The 21,445-nt window shown below is 31.0% G+C and overlaps 3 protein-coding genes and 1 long non-coding RNA gene across 5 annotated transcripts in view; 3 read left to right on the top strand and 1 right to left on the bottom strand.

Annotated features, from left to right (window-relative positions):
* Positions 1 to 116: 116 nt before the first annotated feature.
* LOC123705888 (calcium channel flower) lies at positions 117 to 10,858 on the top strand. Of its 2 annotated transcripts, XM_045654971.1 has the most exons (6): positions 117 to 174; positions 255 to 375; positions 2,402 to 2,609; positions 4,289 to 4,399; positions 5,447 to 5,562; positions 6,243 to 6,412. In XM_045654971.1, the coding sequence occupies exons 1-5, from the start codon at positions 172 to 174 to the stop codon at positions 5,559 to 5,561; spliced, it is 558 nt and encodes a 185-aa protein (XP_045510927.1). In that variant the 5' UTR covers positions 117 to 171; the 3' UTR covers position 5,562; positions 6,243 to 6,412. The 2 variants fall into 2 exon arrangements, with proteins under 2 accessions (XP_045510927.1, XP_045510926.1); XM_045654970.1 differs by lacking the exon at positions 5,447 to 5,562 and having other exon boundaries at positions 6,243 to 10,858.
* Positions 10,859 to 11,325: 467 nt separating this feature from the next.
* LOC123705889 (ragulator complex protein LAMTOR5) lies at positions 11,326 to 11,973 on the bottom strand. The gene has a single exon (XM_045654972.1). It carries the CDS (start codon positions 11,875 to 11,877, stop codon positions 11,605 to 11,607), a length of 273 nt encoding a protein of 90 aa, XP_045510928.1. The 5' UTR covers positions 11,878 to 11,973; the 3' UTR covers positions 11,326 to 11,604.
* A 1,159-nt stretch (positions 11,974 to 13,132) lies between these two features.
* Positions 13,133 to 13,894, top strand: LOC123706295. The gene is made up of 2 exons (XR_006753391.1): positions 13,133 to 13,456; positions 13,735 to 13,894. It is a non-coding gene; the product is annotated as an uncharacterized LOC123706295 (long non-coding RNA).
* Positions 13,895 to 16,735: 2,841 nt separating this feature from the next.
* Positions 16,736 to 21,445, top strand: part of LOC123706076 (inactive hydroxysteroid dehydrogenase-like protein 1) — a 28,409-nt gene continuing 23,699 nt past the window's right edge. The window contains exon 1 of the mRNA XM_045655216.1: positions 16,736 to 16,953. Coding sequence (XP_045511172.1) covers positions 16,791 to 16,953 — 163 coding nt within the window. The 5' untranslated portion in view covers positions 16,736 to 16,790. The remainder of the gene's footprint in view (positions 16,954 to 21,445) is intronic.

Below are 21,445 nucleotides of genomic sequence, written 5' to 3'. Positions count from 1 at the left end.
GTGAATGACTGATTTTTACCTACGCATAAAAATAAATTCTTATCAATCTGTGTGTAATGAGCCTTTGCCAAATTTCTTCTTTGCTAATTGCTCTGTGTGTTGCTCTGTCACTGTGTCCTGTGGCGTTTGACAGCTGACACAGCAGTGCCAAGGCGATTGATTTTTTCGAAGATGGTAAGTGGAGTTAATAAATGTAAATAAAATGAATATTAAGCCTGAAATGTATATTCTTCCAACGTTTCTTTCTATTTTAGTCCTTCGCCAACAAGATTTCTATGCTATGGGCCCGCCCAGGCGCCGACAATGTCCAGAAAGATGATGTTCCTTGGACACTACGTTACGCTGGTCGGGGGTTGGGAACAATTGGCAGTTTCAGTACGTATTTTATTTATATTTATATAATGAAAGGACTGAATGCTAAACAATGCAATAACATTATTATGACGATGTTAATGTTTCATTTTATTTACTTTCTTTATCTTATCAGTTTGGTAGGTATTCAAACCTGATTATTTTTTTATTTAATCGTGACCGCCTCTATAAAATGATATTATTTGCATAGTATTTTATTATACCTTCTAATTAGTTTCTACATACTAGAATTATCTTGACTGTTTCTATACTTATAACATATGTTTCAATCAAAAGGTTAATTATTATACTTTTAGTTGTTATAAATTAATTGCGTATGTACCTATTTGTGAGGTAAATCATAATAATTTGTAGGTGAAGTAACCCACTGTTACTTTAAATTATATTGTAAAAATAAAATCAGATATTTTATGAATGAAAAATTTAAAGGAAATATTGAGTACAAAATCATTAATAAAAACAACACCGAGCATATTCAATCTAATCACATCAGTAAAATCCATTTAAAGTCACTCAAGTGTGTATATCATTAATTGTATTATAAACACTATTGATTAACTAACTTTAGCCTGTAGTTTTACTCTCTTTCATATAAAATCTAGTCTAAAAGCAATACAAGTCTGTAATAAATCCTCGGGGAAATAAGTCCATTTAGAATTATTTATGTAATAAATAAAAAATTCATTAGTAGGTTAGTTATTAGATAACAAAGTATATTCCCTGTACAGTGTTTGCATAATACATAATAATAGGCATGACGACAGTATCCATAAATGATCGTATTAGTGTTTTTAAGGGAAAATGTATAATAAATAAATTAAATATAGTGACTTAAAAATCTTAAAAACATTAAGATTAATGAGATTATCAATAAAATAAAACATTGAAATTCTGCAGTTCGCCATTTTGACTAAAACACGCGTGACGTCACGATTAAGTAAACAACTCACGTCAGATGTATTTTGTTGTTATGAATTTGTTGAGAATACGCTTTTTATTTATTTTCTATTGTTTCACGTATGCTTTATCGACTCAGAACAGAAATATAATTGCGAATTCACGAATACGTGGTTTCGGGGTTCTCCGCGCCAACTTTATACAATCATTTCTTATTATTTTCTCGCTTGAAATAATTACTAACACATTTTTGAGCATTATTTTTATGTGGATTCACACTGCAATACTGCACACTACTTATAAACTTTGAAATTCGTTTCTATAACACATATTAAATAAATATTTCTTTAATTTTCTTCGCAATGCGTACAAATAATTACGTATTTACTAAAGAGTGACGTCACGCCTACGCCATGACACCTGCGAGCTGTTTTGGCACAGTTAATAAATATTTTTTGAAAAATGGCTTTTATCTTCGTTAAATTTAAGTATATTACCGAAATATAGGGTTTTTCTTATATAGTAAACTTATACACACATTATGGAAGATGATTTCAAAATCTTTCGTCATGCCTATTGATCATATAATTATTATGGTAACATTTAGAAAGTATGAAACATTAATTTCATGCAACATGTAGTTATACCTATTTAATATGTTCTTTCTAATTAATGTAGGTTACATTCAATACATGAGCCTTAATTTTTATTCAAAGTAGTTTGCAAAGATATTATAAATTATCATCTTTATCAACATTTGTCGTTTTTCTTAATTATATTTATTAATAAATCACTACATAGTATAAAACAAAGTCGCTTTCTCTGTCTCTATGTTCCTTTGTATGCTTAAATCTTTAAAACTACGCAACGGATTTTGTTGCGGTTTTTTTAATAGATAGAGTGATTCAAGAGGATGGTTTTAGTATAAAATTTATTAGGTTGTAGACAAAGCGGGCGAAGCCGCGGGCGGTAAGCTAGTAAAATATATAGCTTGATTATAAGAAACTAACAATTTTAGTTCTTTACAATGGAGAATTTTTTTTTCCATGAATTTCCTGACAAATGCAATGTTTTTTTATTGATTTTTACTCAACTTGAGCAAGCAAAACTAATTAACCCTTCAAATTTCCAGTTGCAATAGTACTGGGCCTGATAAACTGCACGGGCATCATTGTTTTGCAAGTGACCTGCCTCATAGCTGGTATATGGCAGATGCTCGCTGGCTTCATAGTGATTGTGTGTGAGGCGCCTTGCTGCTGCTTCTTCATTGATTATGTGCAAGTGCTGTCCGATAAGATGGAGGGCCGGCCATATTGGAACAAGGCAGCTTTGTACATTGGGTGAGAATTAATTTATACTTCTATACTAATATAATAAAGAGGAAAGATTTGTAATTACGTATGTATGTATGTATGGTTTTCACGCATAAACCTCTCAACCGATTTTGATGAAATTTGGCACAGACAATCTTTAGACCCTGAGAAAGAACATAGGCTACCTTTTATTGCGAAATATGTACCACGGGCGAAGCGGGGGCGGACCGCTAGTGTTATTAAAACTAGGTATGGTTTTATAAATTTTAGAGTAAAGAAATGAGCAGTTTTAGGCTGTGAAATAAAAAGTTAAAAATCTAGATAATGTTATTTATTGTTCAGTAGCTTGTTTATAATTGAAAATACTAATTTTAATTTAGGTAATTTATTAAAATCAATGAAATTAAAAAAATAAAGTATCTAAATAATTTTAGATGGTATTTCGTGACATTTTTTGACAGAATGAGAGTAAAAGTAAGAAACTAACAATTACTTTAATTTCCTTTTTTCGGCGTGTGATATGTACAAGAATATTATAATCGTGATAAGATGATACAGCATTAATACTTAAGTAAATTTGAATTGTAATGTGGTAATTCCCATGTCCCGCTGATGTTTTAAATGCGAAAGTAATTTTATACCTCTGTTACGCTTTCGCGCTTAAACCACTGAACCGAAATTGATGAAACTTAGAAAAGGCATAGAGTTAGAGAAGGATATATTTTTGCCAAGAACACAAAACTTGAAATGAGTGAAATAGGATATGGAAAAAATTATGGCTTTGATAGCGTAAAGTGTATGTGAACAACTAATTTCGAAAAACTAGTTTTATAGTCACTTTATTATTTTCTTTCCCTCTATTAAAAAAAAATATACTCAATAATGATTATAAATTCTTCAATTTATAAATATAGAATATATTGTTAGTTGCTACTGCATCAGTTTTTAAGTAAATTTTGAAATTCATTAATTATTACTTGAATTAAGGATACATAGTATGTTATACAAATATTGTCATAGTTTATCGAGATAAGATAAATGAAGTGAATTAAAAAGTCCATTAAGTAAATGTATATTTTAACCTTGAATGACAAAGCAAGAAAACCACTAGATTGTATAATGTGACTCATATATTATGTTTTATTTAAGTCGAATTTCTATATTTAAAATGAACTCGACGACGCCCCCGACATTTTTCATATTATGTGAGTTTAAATGTCTCTAGTAGTTATGTAGAAAATTAATCCATCGAATTAAAAACAGTTCATACATAAGGGTTAACTGGACAAACCGAAAGATAGATAGTAAATAACAATAATTGAAAGCTTGTTTTATTTATGAGTAGGTGTAGACTTTTAAATGAATTTTAATATCTTCAGTATCATATAGAACGTAAATGGAAACATTAACAAGTAATTTTCGATATGTGGGTAGTTTTGAAATAGATAACGAGATAGTAGCACGCAGTACAATCGAGTGTCCATCATTGTCTGATAAAATTTCGCTCTTTATTCCGAAAAGTGAATCTAGTTTTGGTTAAAAAGTAAAAAGTATGTACTTTTACTTATTATTATTTAATAGTAACTATATAGTATATACATATATCAGTTGTTTGTGTACAGCTAGATGGCAATGAAGATTTCTTCTTCATTCTTTGATAAATTTTAAAATGAAAACCATGTTAAAACTGATTCTCTCTTTTCCAGATTATCTTTGCCACCATTCTTTCTCTGTTTCCTGAGTCTCAGTACATGGTTCGGCAGTGGAATTATATTCGCAACGGGCATCGTGTACGGAATGATGGCGCTAGGCAAAAAGTGAGTAATTCGTTACATCAATATAGCACTTGTCGCTTAGGAAATAAGGTTCATAATGGGTCGAATGCTTTATACAGTTGTGGTAAATTTTATGTTGGAGGATGTATGTGTTAAATGTTTCTTTTCAAAGATTATTCAAGACACAATCGTTTTGTTGGTATGAATCATTAACAGTGTGTTAGCTTTGCTTTAATGTTGTTTATCTAAAAGAAATAATAAAAAAATATCTGTTTGTGAAACTAATACTTACGACACACATCTTTTGTGTGATGTTTTTTCTGTGTGTTTTAACTATCTAATCATTTAACATCGACAAAGTGGGGTAACAATATAATGGAGGCTGATTAAAATTAATTACTTATTGATAAAATTTATTGAAAGGTTGTAAAGCAATTTCCACGGTAAAGTCTTAAGAATAAATGTTCTTTATAAAATTCGATGGATCTATCAGTGAACCTAATTTCGCTTAGTAAAACAACAAATGTAATGGAAATTGTAAGAACGTTATTTTATATTACTTCGTACTTTAATACACGCTTGAATTTAAAGAAAAAGCAAACAGTCAGGATCTGCCGATAGCACAAACATCTAAAAATCTCAGTAATACAATTTGAAATTTCTCAATCAAAAAGCGCTCAACAAGGCAAAATTTCACAAGAAAATCTTCAAAAATGTTTAATTTGTTCAAACTAATAACAATAACTTAACTCAGTAATAAAATTTTAAATTACACAACCAAGAAACGCTAACATAACTTAATGTTTCTCAAAAAAAAATTGTTGTAATAAGCTCCAAATTACACTTCAAAAATGCCAAATTAGCCAAAAATTACACTTGAAGAATACGTAATTAGTAAGTAGTAAGTAAAAATTACACAAAAATAATGTCAAACTAGCAAAAAATTACATTAAAAGATTACCGAATTAGCTAAAAACTACACTCAAAGAACACTTAAATGCCAATAAATTGAAAAATAGCTAAAAATAACACTCAATGCCGAATTATATTGTTACCCGCGGTGGGCGGTCTAACATTGCGTGCGGGTAGGGGCTCGCGGGACGACATGGCCGCGATGGCGGGCGGCACCACGCCCCCGGGCGCGCCGGCGCAGGACCACAGCGTCACGCTCATGGAGGACCCAGACGTGTGGCGTCCTAACTAAGGCAATACGAGTTTGGGGCACGGTGGAATGGGGGTTGGATCATAAATCGTGTACAGTGTGATCTAATTGAGAATAGGAATGATGGTCTTTGTCAAACGTTGTTTGAAGAAGCGTTCCAATTCAAATACGAAGGTGTTAACACATATTATTATGTACTCAATATGGCGTCAATCGATCCTATTCTTAGTGGGATCGCATAGCACTCGATTTATTAACTTTAGAGATAACGAGGCTACATAATCTTTTCTGAAAGGTCGCGTTGTCTGAATCTTGATTCTTGACTTTAATGAATAAAGAGAAGTTTCTTATTTATCTTCATTCCACCTTTATTGATATAACCCCACTGCTATGCTTTGCACGATATTTTCTTGTTTTTGGGTGATTTTGCTTGGCATGATTTATTTTTAATAACTAATATTACTTTTACACGATTGTATTTTGGTTTTTAGTCGATGTTCTTCTTTATAGTTTTCCTTGAAGCTATTTCTTTTTTATTGCAAGTAAAAGCTACTAGCACATTGATGTCGGTTTTTAGTTATTCGAAGGCACTTGCTAGAAATATAGAACCGGTAATAAATTGTGGCCCTTTCAGCAGTTTTCATTTATGCTTCGCAATAAATAGACTTATGGATTGCATTTATTTTGTTGTTGCTTAGTTTAAATAAAATCTGTTGCCTTTAGAGCGTCTATTGAAGAAATGAGGACATCAGCGGCAACGTTAGAGGCCGGTGGTTTCCAGCCCACGACGGCGCCGCGAGCTAACCTCGTCACCAACGAACAACCTTTCAGTTTCACAGGACCCCCTCTCAACAATTGACCTGAAAATAGATTAAAGTGACTGTACATACGTCCTACATTGTGAAATTACTGCGCTACCCACAATAACAACACATTAGTCATTTACATATACGAAGAACAAATGTGAACCTTATACAGATCCTTGCGGTACACCAAAAATGTTATGAATACAGTGGTGAAATAACTGTTTAAATTTTTTCCATTTTAGTATCATGTGCTCAAGTTAGTTAGATTGTTAGACTTCTGAAGCGTATATTTTCGAAAGTTAACTTCGCAAATAACTGTATTAAATTACACATAGTAAATTGTGAAAGCAATCGTGACTGGACGTGAACAGAAAAAGGCTATAATGCATTTAAGGTGTAGCATAAGCACTTTAAATATAAGTCTTGCGTGGTTTGCGGGTGAATTTTGAATGTTTGTTCCATCGATTTCCAATATAATATGTCCTCCATAAAAATAGCATATTTCACTGGCGTGACAACACAAACTTTGAACGTAAATATAAGTGTGAACAATACGTCAGTGCGAAGCCAAACGAAGCGACTTTCTTTGCTTAGACATAAGAATTTTGATCTATTTAATATCGAATGCATAATTTTGAAAAATGTTGACCAAATAATGCGGAAATTCTTGTATTCAAGTCGACGATCTTGGACCAATCTTCATCAACATCTATTTGAAGCAATTGTTGTCGCTTTATGAATGTCTTGTTAATAAACCACGTAATGTTATTTCTAGATTTAACGATCTCTCACAAAATAAGACTTAATTCGATTGATATGAAAATAGGTCTAAATTGAAACGCGAAAAAAGACTGCAGAAACCGAAAGATTAGTCATATGCTGGCTATATGGTTTTGTCTCGCTTGCACGTTACACATTATCGCGCACGACATTGTTGCGAGTGAGATAGAACTATACCAGCCAACATTTTCAAATCGATTCTTAATGGCTCTGACTATACAAGAGAGGTCTTTACGTCATTCTTTGCGTCTACATTAAAGTACTTAGTGACGTATAAAATAACTATATCACTTTGTTAAAGGTTGACAAATGCAGTAGATAGATAAATTGTTATTCGTAGGTAATTATTTCATTTTCCATTAGATATTTGTTTGTGATATGTTACAGCTTATGAGTGTTCGTACGTAATTTAGTTCATGTTGAATTAGAACATATCTATCGTTATTTATAAGTTGGTTCGATAGATAAATATATAGCATCGATAATAAAGATTTATACATACATGTACACGATTCCAGTGATCTACGCCCTCTAGAGTAGCATACAAACACATGATGTCTTATCCATAGGCCTTTGTTAAGATAATAAATAGCGCGTCACTCCGTAATCATTAATGCAAATAGGGTAAATTTTTGTGTGCGTGACCCTTTTGTATTACCTTTATATAACTTTTCTAATTTTCTCTATAACTCTCCCCATTTAATCTGTTTAAACTATGAAGAAGATTTGATATTATATTTTATCTGCTAGCTTTGTTCGCATAAGTTCACAGAAGTCAAAACAATTCCTCTTATGGCATACTAAAATATCATTTTAAAAAGTATACAGGTTGGCCTTTAATTAAAAAAAATTTCAGTCCTTAGAATAAGCTGACATATAGTTCATAAGGATTTTATTTTATAGTATTTATGTTAAACGAATTATTATTATAATGTTGTATACATTCCAAATTCCAATAGGGTCTCATTTACATACATACGTCCTTATGCAAATTTATTATAATTATTTTTTAATGGTCCCACGGCTGTAAAACTTTTGTATAGAAACGTGTCAATTCATGCTATCTGCCCTTGAATGTTCGAATTAATCATAATCAAGTGTGATTTGAAATTGTACCTTTTATGGCGTGATTGTCATTTTTTTGTAGCTGATTTGCCGTGCCATCGCCACAAGTGGTGTTGAATTTTTAATCATTATTGTTTTTATAATTTTAAGCACTTACATTAAATAATGCGTATAGTTCATACTAATAAACTTTGATAACCTATACCTTATATTTTCATTTTTGTTTTTACGCAATGAGAGAAAGAAAGTGTTGAAAATTATAATCAGTGTAACGCAGCTATATACAGTTTATTAGTGAAGGAAATACACATAGTTTAAATGTATTATTAACTATGTACTATTAACGGGAAAAATTAGAACTATTTTTAAAAAGCATGGATATTTATTGTTAATTTTTAAATTTAAAATTTAAGACGACTAAAGTAGACCCTAGTCTCATAATAATATTTTATCATTTGCTCATCTAAATTGAATTTATTTAAATATTTTGTTCGATAAATTGTATCAACATACAAATGTATTTTATGTTTTAAATATGTTAATTATCTATAATTTGCTTCCATAGATAATCTGCTTGTGCTCTTATTATTTTACGTTAAAATATGGCAACTAATTATTATGTTAACCTCAATGTTCTTCCTTATTCAAAAGCGAATCATTATTTTATTACATTGTAAGTGTAAATTATTCCCTCTTTAGTTTGTATATAATTTTATGAATATAAAGCACTTAGAGTATAGATTAGAATTTTTTGTTAAGGTTAGCGAAACTGATAAATGTGGCAACATTGTTACCAGAATGGCCTTCGAAAAGGAAATATGTGTCATTTACGGTTTCGCAGCGTATATGCATTTACATCAGTCAGTATCGACATTCGAAATCGAAAATTTAACAATAATTCCAAAAGTTTTCAAACTTCGGTCAAGTGAATGGTACATTGGGACGACAATAAATCTCATTTTGCAACCTTGTCCGCAGTCCGGAACATTGTTAGAATTGCAAATTAAATTATTTTTTGCTGTATAGTCCTGAAAAAAATTCCAAAAGTTCTGCAAACTTGGGGAAGTTTTCGATATAATATTTTATTTCACGTATTAAATTTGCAACCAATCTAAGTGTACGGAACATTTTTTGTTATTGATTATTAATGTTTTTTTTTTATTTTTTCACGACCATACAGCAAAAAATAATTTAATTGCTGTTCCGGACTGCGGACAAGGTTGCAAAATGAGATTTATTGTCGTCCCAATGTACCATTCACTTGACCGAAGTTTGAAAACTTTTGGAATTATTGTGAATTGATTGTCTTGACTGACTGGAATATTTGTTGGTATTGAGGTTTGTTCGAAAAATATCCCCTATAAATAAATATAATTTACTATGAATATTATGTAAAAGATTTCGTAAAATATTGTGTAAATAAATAAGTAAATCTGGATCAGTGTTTCATCATTTTGTAGGTAAAATCATATTTATAGAGTGTGACGGCTTTGGAGTAAAAAGTAAAAAAAAAAGTAAACACATTGATTTTTTATGATTTTCTTATTTATTTACATAAATAAAATATACTGATTATTTTATTTTGAATAATATTTTATTGAGGCTTTTTACATATCTTGATACAGTTATATAAAATCATAAACATTATTTACAAAAAACATATTTATCAATGAAATAGTATTATCATAATGTACATAGAAATTATTATGAAATTTATAATAACTTAAGTCTTTACTTCTATGGCAGATAGACAGGTCCAATCACGGTCCAATAAAATAAATTAAGTAAGGTGTTCACAAATTCAGGTTTAAACTGATAAATTATTTTGTTTGTTTAGATCTACTAACTGTAAGAGCTAGCGCGCAAGAGCAACTTTTGTTAGGGAGTTGCGTCGCTACGTGCGCGTACTTTCATACTAGCCCATAGAGTTGATGGGAGAGACAAAATAGTTGCGGAGACAAAAGTTGCTCTTGCGCGCTAGCAGCTGTTACTTATTAATAATTATTTTTGTAATGAAATTGTCAACTATGTTAAGTTCAAAAAGTATGCCAGCAATTTTGGTATATTATGTAAAAAAATACAAATATTACAGAGCCTCCATTTGAGGAAGTGTTTAAGCAAAAGACAAACAATTGTAAAAAAAAATATATTGTCATAGTACATATTTCTCTGATACATGCTTCTGACATGTTTTTAATACATAATGTGTACAACATCCATCAGGGCCTTACCAACCAGTCATATTGACTGGTTAAAGATACTCCCTTATTCGATGGAGGAATCTCATCCTCCTTCTACAAACAAATTTGTTTACAGTTCACCGTAATCTTTATGTATAATAATGAATCCCTATTTCCCTTGGTCACAGCATCACGCGTATTGACTGGACCGATTTTGATAATTATTTTTTTATAATATTCTTTCAATTACGAGGACGGTTCTTACGGGAAGAAAACGCAAACATGTACAAACGGGCAAAGACGGGGCAGACCGCTATGCTATAATTTTTGGATCTGTCTAATCTGTGCTATTATAAAGAAAATCTTGAATATGGTATGTAGTAACAAGTTGAAGTTATATGTATGTTTGAGTATGTTATAGTTGTAGAAGTGGTTACTGCATTGTTCTTGTCATATAATATTACTGTTAGGACAGCATAATATCTGTAATAAATGTGTGTATATTGCATTCTTCTTGTATTATTTGTACACCCCTGCCATAAAAAGTATTTTTAAGCTAAGATCGAATTTTTTCTATTCTTTATAAATTTATATTTATAAAGCATTTGAATGCCTTAAAAACCAAAAAATATAAATTCAAGAAAAGGTCGTGTTCCATCGTTACAAGCTGTGTAGTAGTATTCACTGAAAAGTGCTTCATATTGGTTGAGATGGTTGTTAAATCATCTCAATAGATGGCGCGCGGTGTGTCCCTTAAGACATATTTTTAAGCTTTCACAGGTATGATTGTTGATGTGTTTCTTGAAAACCCCTTTTCCTAGAAAATAGTAAATGTACGGACACCTGAGTTAAATCAAGGAATGGAGTAAACAAATAATATTATGCATTTTCTCATCTGGAGTAAAATCTTATAATAGTATCAGTATCCAGAGAAAAATATATATTCATAAGTAAAAGAGGAAATAAAATAAGGAATTTAATAACTTAATTTATTAAAATAATAACAAAACTTAAAACAATAGCTAAATCTATTTACATACATACTCATGAATTCTATACATAGATAAATAATACAAAGAGATTTAATAGAACTATTACTATTACATTGTTATAATAATGTATAACTACTTCCTTTTGCATAATGTTCAAATAATGTGTATCTTTACATAATTATTTAACCAAAAGAAAATTGCCATTCAATCATCAAACACTGCCAAGTAGCCAAATTAGGCGAAATATTTGTCACTTATGTTTCTATGTCTTCAATTTGAAAATTCCTCCTGTAATAGTACCGTGCCGTTGAATCAAGCACATTTTTTGGTCAGTCTCTAGGCACACGGTGGGCGGCTTCAAATTGGGCTGTAGCTTACAAGCCTGCTCGGATATAGCTACGAGAATTCCCGCGGAGTCTACATGAGCAGCGCCTTTGGCTGCTAAACACAGACCTTTATGATCAGCAAATATACACCCAGTCACGTTGGGTGTTGACATTATTTCCTCAACAACTTTGTCCAAGTCCTTTTCCATGGTTTAATTTGTTAAATTCTCAACGCTTCCAAATAATTCACTCAATTAATTAATGAGACAAACTCAAAAACACAATTCAAAATAAATGTTAGTTAATTAGTTTATTTGATTTGTCACCATTGTCATTTGTCGAGTTGACAAGTTGTCAAATGCAGATTGCTAGCCATAAATATTGTTTACATTTTCCAATGAATGAAGCTTATGAATGGATAGATTCCTGTAAAAATATCACAGGAAAATATCAATTAACTAGCGGTCCGCCCCGGATTCGCCCGTGATACATATTTACGTTCATACTGCAAGGAATATAATAAAAAAAAATTATCGAAATCGGTTCAGCCGTTCGCACGTGATGTCGTGACAACGCGAAACAGGTTTCATTTTTATAGATAGGTAAATTATAATTTACAATTGATTATGACTATTTGAATCATCATTATTTATTATAGAAATGCCGGTTTATTCCCTAACTACACCACAAACTACACAAAAGATAAAATTTATCTAAAACCTTCAATAGTATAGGTCATAGGTAGTACCTTGCATATTTTACTGTGATATTATATATGCGTTGATTATTGCAAGAATTTAAAAGTACACTAAATTTTTTTTTATCTGAAGGTTTTAAACTAAGTCATAAACTACTGTCTGTACTGTCTAGTATCGTTTAACAGCGCTTACATTTACATAATTAACCATACAAAGAATGCAGTTAGCAATGCTATATTCTGATGCGTATGTGCGTATAAAATAATTAATGGTAAACGTAGTATAATGTATAAGGACGAACTCCTAATATGATGTACTGGTACACAGTACCATAAATCGTACTTTCAAACGACCAAGTCTACATAAAAACAATTTTTTAATGAAATATAGGTAAGTACCTAAGTATGTATTTAAAAAAGACCATCATTGTTATTTCGGCAGATACATTCTAATGTTAACTTAAATGTCCTTAGATGCTAAATAAGATTGTAGAGATCTCATTGAAGAATTGATTGATTCAAGAAGTTGTAAAAATGTAAATCCTACATTACTAATATTATAAATGCGAAAGTTTGTATGGATGTATGGATGTTTGTTACTCTTTCACGAAAAACTACTGAACCGATTACAATGAAATTTAGCACACATATAGAGGGTACCTAACTTGGATTAACACATAGGATAGTTTTTATCCCGGAAATCCCACGGGAACGGGAACTATGCGGGTTTTCCTTTGCAAACGCGGGCGAAGCCGCGGGCGGAAATCTAGTCTGATATATTGTAAAGTTAAAATTTTATCAAAAATAAATAAAACATCGATGACGCGTCATTGAAAGGACACTGCATGCAGTATTACAAGATGTTTCACCATGCACGTTAATCCTCTCTCGCTAGCCGCAAGTCAGTGACCGGAACCAGTTAGGAATCGAATATCGATATAAAATAAAAAGCTTATTTGAATACAATAATCTTATCACAATGATGGAGTTTCTGATTTATTATTTATTAGGAACTTTAGTATTTATATTCTTTTACGAAGTCGTTAAGTATTTGAAGGAAAAAGGTATTGGAGCGAAGATTTGTAATTTTGGTATGTATAAAAATGTATTTATAATACCTACATATTTGCAATATAGCTCTATATTATAAAATAAACAATTTTTTATTGATTTGAACTGAAACCAATTTACGTATGAAACTACATAAGTAGGTACCTAGTTGAAGAACTATATATTATATACGAATATAGAGCAAGTTTAATGATTTTATTTGATTTTTGAATTTGCATACAATAGGAATTATTAATTGCATGTTATGAGGTCGCTTTTGTATTTTATTTAATTATATTAAATTTTTATCATTTTGCAGCGAAACCAAATCAAAGGAAGGAAATAGTGATGACATTTCAAGAAAATGGCGGGAAGGGAGTAGAAAGTACCACCAATGACGTCATTGCATAAGAAAACGAAAATGCGTTTTTGTCCTTTATGTTTTGTTAAATTGTTATAAATAAAAATGTTACATAGCCTTTGTTCTTTTAATACGAGTTTTAAAGAAGTTTAATTTTATTATGTAATCTGTAGTCTATTATGTAGTAAATATTGAGGACCGATGATGTAGAGGCTGTATGAATAATAAATATGATACCTACTTTCATCGAGGAAATGATTGAGTATATAATTATATACATTACAGACAATACACAGCTTGTTGTTGATATATTATATGTAAAACCTTCAAAATATAAAAAAAGGATCACTACTGAACCTATGCGTTTCATTGCCAACTTTGCATTGGCTAAAATTGACTTTAAAAACCATTGTTAAAAACGTGTTATTTTAATAAGAACATAATTTTTAAGTCTATTGATTTTATAATTATATTGATTTTATGGATAAATTTATATAATAATACAGAATATAAATTGATAAATTTTAATGCATTAACCTAGGTAATACATGGTAATACTAAAATGTTTACGTGCGAATTGCGATAGATACGTTGTATACAAGCTCCAAAATAGAAATAAGAAAGTCAGGTAATTGCCTGACTCGTGTAGGCGAGCAAACGCGTTGAAATTTGCGGGGGTGAAAAAGTGCGGCTTATAAAGTACCTATTCTACGTACTTGTCGTTTTAAGTAAACCTTATAAAGTAAAACCAATATTTTATTTAAAATTTCTATAAATATTTAAGAACCTACTTGCATGAACAGGATATTTATTTAATAATATTGTTATCCTTTAACAGCCTTATATTTTTGAATAGAAATAACGTGTTATGTAAATAAAATGAATAAAATTTTAAAATTATTTAAACCTGTTTTGAACAAGAATATCCAATTTTTAGTTTATCTTTGTGTTGATATCTATCTTATATCTTTAGGTATAAATGAAAGAAGAATGTAGCGTTAGTTTAATACACAACTTATAACTCAAGAACGGCTGAACGAATTTTAATTATTGTTCGTTTGATTGATTTGTCTCCACTGTAATCAGGAAAATATCTACCTAGGTGGTAATAATATGTTGGGATGGATAAGATGCCATCATGCCTGGATATCTAGGTACTCCGTAAACAGCACAATATCTAACCATTTTTTACGAAAAACGATAATCACAAGTTGTCATTCTTCATTGCGTATCGTCCTACGGAAAATTGCGGGCCATCTAAGCGTGATCGTGCGGGGTGAGGTAAGTGTTTAATTTTGCCGGGAGGCGGAGAGTGTCCGTTCTGTAGCGTTTAGCCACTATTATGTATTCTGTGCCTATACTTATAATATAATCTTAGGAATTCAGGCAAAATTATATTACTAGAAATTTGCTTTAAAACGTTCAAGGCGTAAGAAATTTGATTGACGACCCGACCGCGACGGAGCCGCGGGTGTTTGTTGGTATTCTACCGCGACCAAAGAAACGCATCCTAAGGCCGCAACGATTTGTTTCCGCAAGCGGTGCATCGCTAAGCCTTTTTTGTGTGTCTTTAATAATTAGTTAAAATAATTATCCTAACAATTACAATTTATACTAATTAAATTTGGCTCTACCTACATTTCTATTGTAATAAAATACAATTTATTTATTTATTTAACTCTTTAATAGTTGTACAGATAGGAAAACCTTATAACAATGTGTGGAATTGAGAAACTTTTTTTTTGTGTTGGCGTTATCTCAACCAATCTTTATAATCTACACTAATATTTTAAAGAGGAAAACTTTGTTTGTTTGTTTGATTGCCAATCTTTATTCTGTATAATCTACACTAATATTTTAAAGAGGAAAACTTTGTTTGTTTGTTTGATTGTAATGAATAGGCTCATAAACTACTAGACCGATTTTAAAAATTCTTTCACCATTCGAAAGCTACGTCATTATCCACGAGTAACATAGGCTAGGTTTTATCCCGGAAATCCCACGGGAACGGTAACTATGCGGGTTTTTCTTTGAAAACGCGGGCGAAGCCGCAGGCGGAAAGCTAGTAAATTATAAAGTACAATTTGAAAATGATCGTTACTAGTAATTATGGTCGCGGGAGAAATTGGGAATAATATTATGATAATTTGGTATTCGACATAAGTTTGCAAATGTTAGACTTTGATCAAGTATTATTCAGTGCTTTGATGCTTTTGAGTCTTGACCATGGAATCGGGAAATATTTACCAAATTCACAAGTGTGAGATTTTAAAATAATTTATAGTACATAAAGTGCGGGTACATAAGTCGTTATACTGACGGACGTTGGACATTTGAAACATCATTGTGGAAAGGACCAGTAGGATTGAGGAATGTAGGTAGACCAATCAGACGGTGGTCTGATGACATTGTCAATATAGCTGGGAAGGACTGGGCTTCCTGCGGTAAAGACCAGCATAAGTGGAGGAAGATGGAGGAGGCCTTCACCCAATCCAACACAACAATAACACATTACTTACTAACACAAATTGTATTTGTATAACTGTCAAATTTAAATTTAAAATTTTTTGAAAATTGTAACTAACACAAATATTGTTAAACTATCCAAAAGTGTGTGGAAATAAAAGGCTTTTATATTTTTTATTTTATTTATTTAAAGTGCGGGTAGTTGGTAAGAATGATTTTGATATTTGGTAACCCAGGAAGAGCTCTACATCTAAATTGTTCTAGCTTTGGAGTAGACTAAATCTGAAAAGCAAGTAATGTCCATACAAGACAAGTATCCTATAATTCAATCGATAGGCTAGATTATGTCAGGAAATAACTAAAAAAACGTAATGTAGACAATGACATAAGCATTGTAGGTCAACAAGATTTGATAGTTTAACTTTTGATACAACTCCCATGTAAGCAATAGTCGACTGTGACCGTATTTACTAAATACTATTTAGTTGTCGACGAGTCGCCGCGTCAGTATGTTGTGCGCTTTATTGTAGTGAATTTATATTTTAACCATGTTTTTGGTATTTATATTAGCAATTGTAGGCGCACTGGCCGTCGCATGCATTTTAATAGATTCATTAAAAAGTGTAGTAGAATTATTAATATCGTATTTAACACCGTACTTTATTCCTGCTGAAGACTTTCCATTATGGAAGAAATATGGACATTGGGCTGGTTCGTACCTTTGATTTATTTTGAATTAAGTTGTTATCGTGACATTGGCATCAATTACCTATTGTATATTTGTTTCATTTAATTAACCATTGTTTGAACTGTCGTCTGATATCATTAAAAAAATATGTATGTTGTCTTTGAAAAAGAAAAAAAAAAAAAAAAAAATTAGCGGGAAATATTTGTTACCCATGTCTGATGACTATAGCTGTAGGTACCTATTAGTTCTTCATTTTTAATTGAAATCGGTTACTATTTGTTAAAATTTTATGTTAACATCGTGACTTTGAAGAAACGTGTTTAACCCGATTCGACCATACAAGTTAGTTTCGTAAAACATGACATTCTTATAAACAGCTGATTTTTAAAGCGCACAGCGCACTGTGTTATTAATTATTTTATGCACTGATAAGATAAGAGATATCTTCAAATTGTTGTGGTCATTCACTTATTATTGTGTTTACCCGAGGAAAATGATAGATAGATAGATGTGTAATTATTAAGTATTTATTATTTATAAGGGAGTTAGATAGATATATTATCATTCTAAATTCGATATAAAAAATTATGAACGAAAAATTTAATTCTTTTTACGGACATTTTTGATCGTTTTGATTTACGCTCTAAAATAAAATAAAATAGTTATATAAACCTTTACGCTTTATGAAGACCAGTTAAAATATAATTAAGTACTCAAATAAATTATAATATTATCAAGTGAATAAAATAAAATTAAATGTTATTTTGCCACATTTAAAAGTGAAGGACAAGAACTTGACCGGTCTATCGAGTTTCCACGAAAATGTAATAGTAAATTGTAATTACCATTATTTTAACATGCTTATTCTAAAAATAATTAAACTGTCATGTTTGCCTTACATTGTTATCATTTTATGAGTATGGTTACCTATAGCTCATTTCTCTGCCACATATTTTGATCATTCTGAAATCTGAATGTACCTACCTAACTACTTACCTACTTACTAATGTTTTTAACCGATCGCGATGCTCTCAAAATTATGAAAAATTGTTGGGTGTTATTAAGCCAACCATGGAAAGCTACAGTTTATATTTTTTCACTAGCTTTCCGCCCGCGGCTTCACCTGCATAGACAAAGAAAAACCCGCATAGTTCCCGTGGGATTTCCCCAATAAAACGTATCCTATTCCTTCCTCAGGTCTCAAGCTATCTCTGTACCAAATTGAAGTAAATCCATGCAGTACTTTTTGAGTTTAGCCTGGACATATTATATACAAACAAATAAACATACAGCCAAACAGACAAAAATTCTAAAAACTATATTTTTGTCTTCGATATCAAATATACCGGGTGTCCCACTGTTGGTATACTAAGCTCAACGGAGGTAATAGTTTTGTATACGCTGAGTACGTAAAAAATACTTATAAAATTCCAGACGCATTTTTTTTTAAATAGATGAATTCTTAAAACTCTATGTGTATAGTGTACACCCATAACAAGCAACCCGCCCAACTTTGCCACCAGCATGTTTTCATAGACAAAATGCTCACATTAGAGAAGCGGTATATGCCTGCTGCGCGAAGCTAGGTTTTCATAGACAAAATGCTCACATTAGAGAAGCGGTATATTATATACCGGCTGCGCGAAGCTAGAGAAGAAAACATGGATTTTCAGGAAAAATTTAGCAAAAAAATTTTTGACGTACCTAATTTTGTTGTTTATGTATTTTTTACGTGATCAGTGTATGCAAGAAGAGATAAAATATCACGCCACCAAGTAGGTACCTATAAAAAACATTCTATGCTAGGCTTTTAAAAAAACATTCTATGTAGGTACAGCAAAGGTACAGATTTGACTTTCCTAATGATCATAACTTCAATCTTGTCTTCTTTTTACTTTTACATGATGAAACAATTACCTAGGTATATCCCAATAATCCTGCTCTAGCTGAATGTTCGTTATCTGCGCAAATCTCTACACTAATAATACCTGCTACCTATTGATTTGGGTACCTAATTCGGTAATATACCTACAGATGGTAGGACCTTTTGATATGGGTAATTGGGTAATACCTATATAGATAAAAAATGCGTAGTTAGGTCTTTTTTGTGGTAGACAAAATTGAATTAACAAAATAAAAAAAAAATGTTAAAGCTAGATCAACATTCCTTACTATGGGAAAACCATACATACATAAAAAAAAAAATTATAGCAAAATGTATTTAAAAGTTCGGTCGTCTGAAGGACGCGCAAAAAAGTTTAGATTTTTGAACTTTGATATTTCATCTAATTATCTTCTAAACTTTAATCGAAAATCTTTTATTTTTATTATTTACGAATTGAATGTTCTGTGTGGCATTAAGGTATCACATTCGTTTTATTACACACTAGCTGTGCCCTGCGGTTTTTCCCGCACTGCTCCGGACTCCGGTTCTGTTGGTCTTAGCGTGATGATATATAGCCTTTCTCGATAAATTAGCAGAAACAATTTTTGAAATCGGACCAGTAGTTCCTTAGATTAGTGCGTTCAAACAACAAGTGATAACTGCGTTAAAAACAACCGACTTCAAACTTGCACTTGCAATATTTACAAATAGATACAGACAAAAATCCTCATAAAATAAAAACTACTGGGCCTATCAGAATAAAATTTTTATGGGACCAATTCGACACCATCCCGCATCGAACAAAAAAAGAATCACGTAAATCGGTTCAGAAACCTCGGAGTAATCGGTGTACATACATAAAAATAAACATACCGGCCGAATTGATAACCTCCTCCTTTTTTGAAGTCGGTTAATAAAAAACTCTTTAGCTTTATAATATTTAGTATAGATTTATTTTGGTTAATTAAAAACTAAAAATATTAAAACGACCGGAAAATTTACAGCCGCTGTTTTATTGTTAAAATTATATGATAAAAAATTATAATTGAGGCTGAAATTACAATATGTATTGTATTTTCTATAGCAGTTTATAATAATTATGATGACTAAGTAATTAAAAAATTAAGTGGGACGTAAGTAACTAACATACAATGCGATATAAATATATTTTAATAGTTAACTATACCTATCTCATAAATAATAATGCGCTAGCGCAACATATTATAATATATGAAACTTCCTTCAATTTAACTATTTGATTAAATCTGAAGATTAATATGATACCATAACATTTACATATGTAATTTATTTAAACTCATCAAATAGATACTTATTATTATTATTATTCAGCCATGGCTGTCCCACTGCTGGGCAAAGGCCTCTCTTCCCTTCTTATGAGGGAAGAGGTTTGGACAAATAATAACCCATCGCGCTGGTCCAGTGCGTGTTGATGGGTGCGCAATAAGCCTGCTAACTCGGCCTGTGAACGCCACCGTTCTCGTTGGTGTCCTAAAGACACTCCTCCGCTGCCGCTCTAAGTAGACATCTTGCGCAGTTGCGCTAATAGATACTTACTACAAAATAATTATTTTGATGTATTAACACATTAATGATTAATTTAGGAGCCATAAAATGGAAACATTTCGTACATATTTAGCTACCTACTAATGCTGACTTTTTCTAGTTTTTATGAAAGAAAACAATATAAATGAAGTACAAAGAAATATTAATTAAAATTGCCTACATATTATCATGCCAATAAATAATAATATATTACTTACAATTATAACTTTTTCAAAATGGTTACCATTTACCAAAGATCTACTAATTACTGAAAAAACAAAAACCCTTTAAAATTGTTTATGGTAGATATAAAAACGTATAACTGTTATGAAAATGTAATTATAAAGGAAATTTTTTCAAAACAATTTTCAGGTTCAAAAATCATGCTCATTGCTCATTTAAAACCGAAATATGCAATTTATTTAAAGCCATAACTATGTTAGGACATATTATACCTACTTTAATAATCAATTAATGGTTGACAGCTTAGGTTGACAGAGCTATCAATACTATATCTATAGTTAGCAAAAAAAATAGTTATTAAAATTATATCAGTCTAGTAAAATGTATATTATGCATGAAAACAATTCGACTTACATACATATTTTATGTATAGTTTTCGCCTTGTACTCGAAATTAATTCGTGGGTAATTATTTTTTATAAAATAAATAATATGTTATAAACACATCAAAAACCGATTTTTAAGTAGATATATGACCATATTTATTGCTCTTTCTAATCAATGTAGGCCTAGTTCTTCTAGGCGTTACAATGCTAAGGTTGTTACGGTAAGGTAAATACCTAATGAATTTAGTAAGAAATACGTAATGGTTGATTACATAACTTCTAGCATAACTTTTATGACATAGATTAAGTTATGTCATTAGGTCTCTGGACGAGCGCCAAAATGCAACAATCTAGACCGTACAATTTTCAGTATAGGAACCTACATATTTTATAAAGTGTGATTTAAACCGATAAATAATGAATAGTCAATAGACCTACGTCTTTTTAATATATTATATATTTTCTTGAATACTAAAAAGTTACCCTATGAACCTATATG

Source organism: Colias croceus, chromosome 3 (genome assembly GCF_905220415.1).
Source record: "Colias croceus chromosome 3, ilColCroc2.1".
Lineage (NCBI taxonomy): Eukaryota > Metazoa > Arthropoda > Insecta > Lepidoptera > Pieridae > Colias > Colias croceus.
The sequence above is the reverse complement of the archived record's forward strand: the minus strand, read 5'-3'. Positions and strand labels throughout refer to the sequence as shown.